Source organism: Nematolebias whitei, chromosome 22, assembly GCF_014905685.2.
Source record: "Nematolebias whitei isolate Nwh7 chromosome 22, NemWhi1, whole genome shotgun sequence".
In the NCBI taxonomy this organism is placed as follows: Eukaryota; Metazoa; Chordata; class Actinopteri; order Cyprinodontiformes; family Rivulidae; genus Nematolebias; species Nematolebias whitei.
The window spans coordinates 1,974,729-1,982,006 of NC_056519.1; the positions used below are offsets into that span (position 1 = coordinate 1,974,729).

At 47.4% G+C, this 7,278-nt stretch overlaps 1 protein-coding gene across 1 annotated transcript in view; it reads right to left on the reverse strand.

The window, feature by feature from the left end:
- The window catches only part of ptprr (protein tyrosine phosphatase receptor type R), a 38,188-nt gene that overhangs the window by 28,629 nt on the left and 2,281 nt on the right, over positions 1–7,278 (reverse strand). The window contains exon 2 of the mRNA XM_037695740.1: positions 4,770–5,062. Within this exon, the coding sequence (XP_037551668.1) occupies positions 4,770–5,062 (293 nt within the window). The remainder of the gene's footprint in view (positions 1–4,769; positions 5,063–7,278) is intronic.

Genomic DNA, 7,278 nt, shown 5'->3' on the forward strand with positions numbered 1-7,278 from the left:
GTGTGTGTGTGTGTGTGTGTGTGTGTGTGTGTGTGTGTGTGTGTGTGTGTGCGCGCCGTCAGGAAGTGGTCGGATCCGCTGAGGTTCTTCCTGCAGAACCTGCAGACTCTTGTTGCCGTGGCGACAGCGGAGCGACGACCAACACAACAGGGGATGTGGAGGCTGACAGGAACAGGAAGTGAAGGTCACAGAGACCTGCGGGCGTGTGAGCCGGTACCGTGTGGTTACAGGTTCTCTTCTTTACATCAGCTTTTATTGTTGAACTCCTTTAACTTATCAGCAGGAGTTTCATTTATCAGCAGAAAACTAATCTGTTCACATGGATTCACCTTTAAGTCTGTTCTGTCAAAATAAAACTCCAAACCTTTCAAACTTAAAGGTTATTTAAAGTTCTTTCTCGTTCATTGTTCAAATCTACAATAAATTCAGTTTAAAATGGAAACTTGTTAAAATAAATGATCATCACAAGAGAAGCAAGAAAACAAAGACAAAATGAGATGAAATGAGGGACACGAGGCATAAAACAAAGACATGCGGAGACAGATGAGACATGAGACAATAAGGACAAAACGTAGACGAGGAAAGGGAACGCGTTTACTGAAGTCGATTTAATAAAAAAGCACAACGTTTTGATGTAAGGAGAGCCGAGTGCATTTTACTGAAAAAATTAAATGAAGTTTTGTTAATAAAGTTAAATATTTCAAAAAGTATAAAGTTAAAAAATAAATACAGGTCTTGGTACGAGCTGCACATTTAAAGTTAGAGCCCAAAAACAACATTATAGTAGATTAATTTATACCGGTCGTACGGTTGAAACGTAACAAAGTGTTTTTAAACAAGAACGTTTCTGAATTAAATAAAACGCTCTGATGAATCTGAGGAGCATCGTCTCCTTCACGTCAGATCCACAGTTAACGGCTCGACGTCTGAAAACCTCTCTGTCCACACGTAAAACTGAACGTGCGGACCTGCCGGTGCCGTTTGGGTCTCGGTCCGGTGGAGTCGGGTCTCGCACACGGAGCCTGCGGGGACGGGTCATGTGACCGCTCACGAAAGTCCGTTCAGACAGACCCTCCTGAGGCCGCGTTTCAAATTTAGATCCTGCCGGCGTCTGTTTGAGAGTCCACTCCCACAATGCATCTGAAAGTCCGGGCAAAGCATTGTGGGAGTTGGTGTTTTATAATTAGACACGTTCCTCTGATGCTAACACAAAACACCACAGGTCTAAAACTGAGGACACGTCAGGAACGTTCTGTCTCTGATCGTCTGAACTGGACTTCGTCTCTTCGTTGTCTCGACCTCTGAGACGACCACGTCCGCTGCTCCAGACATGTCAATAAAACTGATGGACAGAGGGACAGTCCCTCAGGTTTGGACATCAAAAACACGTTCATCAGCCGAGGAGCTCCAGTGAAACACAACTGGACTTTTTCTTGTTTCACCTCTAAGCTGAGCGGGTTCTGCGGTTCTGAGCGGGTTCTGCGGTTCTGACCGGCGAAGAGTTTGAGCGCTCGTGGAGGACACATCTCACTCTGCGAGACAACAACAGGACGCCTCGGATCCAGAGGCAAACGGTGAACGACTGATTAGACGGGAGAACCAGGAACGTTCCTGACAAACATCTGATGTTCTCGTCTTTGGACGCACGGAGGAACAAAAGAAACACCTGAAATCTGAGCGTTAATAAAACCAGTTACAAATCTGCCCCCCCCCCCCAGGAACGTCCTCGCCCACCGCTGAAGGTGACCCGTGTTCATTAATCGGACGTTTCACGGTGAACTTCGGTTAAAACAAAGCTCTCTCATGGCCTGTGTGCGTTGTCGATGACCCTCAGCTACTACCACAGCAGATTTCAGCTCATGTCTGTGAAACGGTTTTTCTGTTTGATCATGATGATGAGCTGTGGCGGCCATGTTCCAAAACAAAATAATAATAAAATAAGACTTATTGAAACGGCCTGAACAGAAAGAAAGGCTCGTCGATGAGACAGAACAAGAACTCTGGACCCGACCGGGTCTGGGGTTTCAGCTGAACGTGCTTGCAGAACGTCTGTCTCGCTGCGCCTTCGTCTGAAGGTCGCTGCAGTTTATCCAACTGTTACACAACCACCCACTGCGGAGGGAAGTGGGGCGCGCTCACCAGCGTTTCCATGGCAACAGGGAGAGCAGCGTCCCTCCTCCAGCTCTATAGATAGAGAAGACTAACATGGATGGCTGTCTGGTTTCTGACCTTTGACCTCCTCAAACATCCATCCAAAGACCACGGTCTGAACCAATCAGAGGCTGCTTGTTGGAGGAATTTATTCCTTCATTTTTGGAGCCTCTGAGTAAAGACACATTCAGACTGGAAGAGCTTGTTGTAAAACTTTAGTTTTCTGACCAGCATTCATTTAGGGTCTCGCACTGAGAACAGCCCCAGTGTGACCTCGTCAGGAGCGCCTATAAACCTTTAATTTGGATCAAACCACCACATGTGGGTCTTAAAACATCAAAGGTCTGTCCATTTTCCTGCAAAGCTAAAGTGTAGATTTAAAACCATGTCACTCGCCAGCAGAGCTTCATTTGTAAACCGGTCGATGCTGGAACACAAATGGGGGGGGGGGGGGGGTTGTACTTCCCTAGAAACTTTTGAGTAAAGTAGATGTGATTTCCTGCATCTTGGTGTATTTTAACGGGTTGTTAAACATCTACGTTTACCTCCATTTGTAAACGCTCCCATCCTAAACCCCCCCACCCGCCCCCTTCCTTGTCGGTTCGGAGCGGACTCCTCTCTGAATTCACTGTCCGACTCCACATGCGAGGCACTCTGTTAGCAAACACTTTATCCGTTAGTATAAATGATGTAACGTGTTTGTTTCACGTAAAGATTGACGATGAAGCATCATCCAACAAGTTGTGTGGACTCTGATTCCACCGCGCGTGTTCACAAGAGAAGAACCTGACAAGTTGTTTAATGACATAAAATATATTAAAGAATAGAGTCCTAACATTTATTAAACATTACTTCTGTATTTACAGGAAAAACATCAAAATAGTGCTTTGACAAACTCCTCGATAAAACTAAAAAAATGTTAACGTGAAAAAGGAAAGAGGGAGCAGGTATCACTCCGAGTTTGAGTTTATAGAGAGCGTCATGAAAACATCAGCAGAGGTGTCGGAGTCATTTATTATTGTCTCAGCAGCAGAGGGGAGCGACACCGTTCAAGCATGGCTCCCCAAATCAGTTGACACGTAAGTTTTATTTGTTCAAGGCTGGCATGTGATCAGAACTTTAATTAGAAAGCCTGAGAGTTGCCAGATCCCAGCAAACAGTTGCTGGAACGCACCCTGTAAAAATAAGAGCGCTCCCAGATTTTGTTCCGACAGGATCCGGCTCAAATTAAGCCCTGCTCACCACGTAACCAAGGTAACCACATCACTCACTATAAACTACTCACACTAGGACTAAGCCCCTCCTATTTGCAACTGGGTCCTGGACTTCTTAACAAACAGACCACAATCAGTGAGGATCCACAACTTCTCCTCCTCCACCATAACCCTCAGCACTGGCTCCCCTCAGGGATGTGTGTTGAGCCCCCTACTGTTCACTCTGCTCACGTATGATTGTGCAGCTACCCATCCAGGATGTCACATTGTAAAGTTTGCAGATGATACAGATGTGGTGGGATGCATCACAAACAATGATGAGTCCAGCTACAGGCAGGAGGTGGAACACCTCGAGAGCTGGTGCAGGAAGAACAACCTTCACATCAATGTGAAGAAGACGAAGGAGATGGTCGTGCACTTCAGAAGTAAGAAACACACCTACATCCCCCCTCCCCCTCAACATAAGAGGATGTGCGGTGGAAGTGGTCTCCAGCTACAAGTACTTGGGTGTGCACCTGAACAACAACCTCAGCTGGAGCAACAACACCACCAGCCTGATGAAGAAAGCTCATCAGAGACTCTACTTCCTCAGACGGCTGAGACGAGCTGGTCTGGAAGCTCAGTCCTCACCTCCTTCTACAGGTGTGCAGTGGAGAGCATCCTGTGCTCCAGCATCAACGTGTGGCATGGAGGCTGCACAGCTGCAGAAAGAAAAGCTTTGCAGAGAGTGGTGAAGGCTGCACAGAAATCTGTTGGAATCAGTCTCCCCACCATCACAGACATCTACACCTCCAGATGCAGGAAGAGGGCCACCTGCATCATGAAGGACCACACTCACCCAGCACACACACTTTTTGCCCAGCTCCCCTCAGGAAGGAGGTTGAGGAGCATTAAGTGTAGAACCACTAGACTGAGGAACAGCTTCTACCCTGAGGCTGTTAGACTCATGAATCTCTAACCAGGAGAATCACTGTGGAAAAAAAAAAAGTAAAAGCCACTGTAATGCCACTGATTGGTGATGTGCGACTTTCTGTGCTGCTGATTATCTCATGTTGCTGATTATCCATGCTGCTGATCTCATTCATACCTAACTGCTCACCATGGACTCATGTTCAGGCTGCTGTTGTTACGATGTGCCGTTTTACATTATTAGTGTTTGACGTATATCTTGGATTTTTAGCGTACCGTTTGGCGTACGTCTTGGTGAATATCTTAGATCCTTGTTGAATGTTTCTTTTTATATATTTATTTGGAAATTTTGGGTGTAACTGGGACCCTGTGTACATAATTTCGTTCCACCTCATGTACCACATGAGACGGTAATGACACTAAAATTGACTTGAACTTGAAAAACATGGTAACCACGTCACTCACCACAGTAACCATGGTAACCACGTCACTCACCACAGTAACCAGATATCTGGCAGACACAGCAACGTGTTCCAGCTGCAGCTCGTGGTGCATTTGTGGCAGCAGGTTGAAGGTTTGTTCGGCAGCGAGCTCGTGGTGGATCAGAGACCCCGTTGGAGCCGTGGGGAGCTCTTCAGCTAACTGGGCCAGGTTCTGATGGTGACGACGACGATGGCGATGGTGGTGATGGTAGCGTTGGGCGTGGGACTCCGGCAGATTGTCGACATCATACTGAGAGAAGAGAGATGGAGGACGGCGAGTAGGAAGCGAGCCACCTGCAGAATATTCTGAGGAGAGAAGGATGAAGAGGTTCTGATCAGTTTGTTAACGAGCAGCTCATCAAGAAGCAGAGACTTTACGGGACTTTATCAGATAAATGTTGAAGGTTTGTGTTGATGGACTGATTCAGCAGGGTGTCAGAAAACATGTCTTCTCTGTTTGAAACTGCAGGCAGAAGTCTATTTTAAACACGCCGACCTCGAACGCATCATATCCCTGAGCGAGCACAGCAGGAGATCCATCTGTTGGAACGGGTCTGAGGGAAGTCCTGAACCCAAACGTCACTGAATCATTCATTCACCTGCAGCAGCTTCATGTTTCCAGAAGCTCAGCGGGCCCGGAGAACCCAACAGAACCGATTTAATTCAAGAACAAAACTCAATCAGAACACGACAGAACAAGCAGCAGCAAAATAACCTGAAACGGTCACACTGTAGAAACCTGGACCTGACCGGTTAGGATTCCAGAACTAGACCAAAGAGGAATAGGAGCATCTAGACTGTTGGCTGAAAGTCCAAACGTCTGGTTCTGGGATGATTTTAGGCTTGGATCGGGTTCTGGGATGGGTCTAGGATTGGAACTTTATGTAGTGGGGGTTCTGCACTTAGATCATCAGGGTTCTGTAAAAGTTCTGGGACTGGATCAGGTGGTGCCTTTAAAGGACCACAACTTTTCATGGGACATCAGAACGTTTTTAATGTCAAACCTCTGATCATATTCCAGAAGCTGAGGAGGACAGAGAGGTTCTGACCCGACTCCAGGACAATGCCTTTCTGTTGGACATCTGAAGACAACACCTGAAACTTCATCACCTGGTCGCCTTGGAAATGTCCCCGAGTGGGAAGAACTGGAACCAGAACTGGTTTTTGGGACCGTGTGGATTTTGATGTGGAGTTCCGTCTCAGTGAGATGAAATAAATCGAAGGACGAGTGTCTCGTCTTCCTGGTAAAGCTGAGAACATCAGCAGGTAGAAGCAGAAGTCAGTCGGTCCTCTGAGACGCCGTGAGGCTGACTCGGCGTCTCCTTCTGTCCGTAGCAACAGCGTCCTGGTTGCTACGCCCGATGCTGAGCAGAGTTCTGATTGGACAGAACCACCTCTGAGGATTCTGGAACCAGAACTGGAAACATTTTCAGTCAGATGTGTCTGTAGACAAACACCGAGGCAGGATCCTTTGTTTATTTTCATTTGATAAACTGTATGTGCATGCATGCGTGCGTGCGTGCGTGCGTGCGTGCGTGTGTAAATTGAGTAAATAATAAATCTGATCAGGGATGAGAACACAAACCAGCTGACGGTGGTGGTTTTATGTACAGTGAAATCCTCGGGCTGAAATCTGTAGAAAGTGCTGGAAGCTCCGTCTGCTCCTCTCCTGTAATCAGCATCGCAGCTGCTTCTCGCAGCTGAATCATCATCACAAGAAGCTCAGTTTGGCTCACAGTTCCTCCATCTGCTGACCACATGACGGATCAAATGTTCTCTACCTTATTGACGAAGAAAGACCAAAAACTCATGTGGAATAACAATTATTCCTCCTCACAACAAAAATAAAGAAACACACCATCTAATGGAGATAAACAAAGAAGCCAGAGACAGAAACTGGATGTGAAAGCATGGTCGGTCCATCCCGCCATCTGTCCATCCATCATCTTCTGCTTGTTCTGGACTCAGGTCTCGGGGGCAGCAGCTTGAGCAGGTCCAGACATCTCTCTCCACAGCCTCTTCTAGCTCTTCTGGGAGGACTCCAAGGTGTTTCCAGACCAACCGAGAGACATAGTCTCTCCAGTGTGTCCTGGGTCTTCACCGGGGTCTCCTCCCAGTCAGACATGCCCAAAGCACCTCCGTAGGGAGGCGCCCAGGGAGCATCCTTACCAGAGTTCATGACCAGAGGTGAGGGGAGGAACGTAGACCGACCAGTAAACAGAGAGCTTTGTCTTACAGCTACTCTGAGCCGTTAGCCTCCTTTTCTCAGCTGTTAGCCTCCTTTTCTCAGCTGTTAGCCTCCTTTTCTCAGCTGTTAGCCTCCTTCAATGAGCTGTTAGCCTCCTTTTCTCAGCTGTTAGCCTCCTACTCTGAGCCGTTGGCCTCCTTTTCTCAGCTGTTAGCCTCCTTCAATGAGCTGTTAGTCTCCTACTCTGAGCCGTTGGCCTCCTTTTCTCAGCTGTTAGCCTCCTTCAATGAGCCGTTAGCCTCCTACTCTGAGCCGTTAGCCTCCTTTTCTCAGC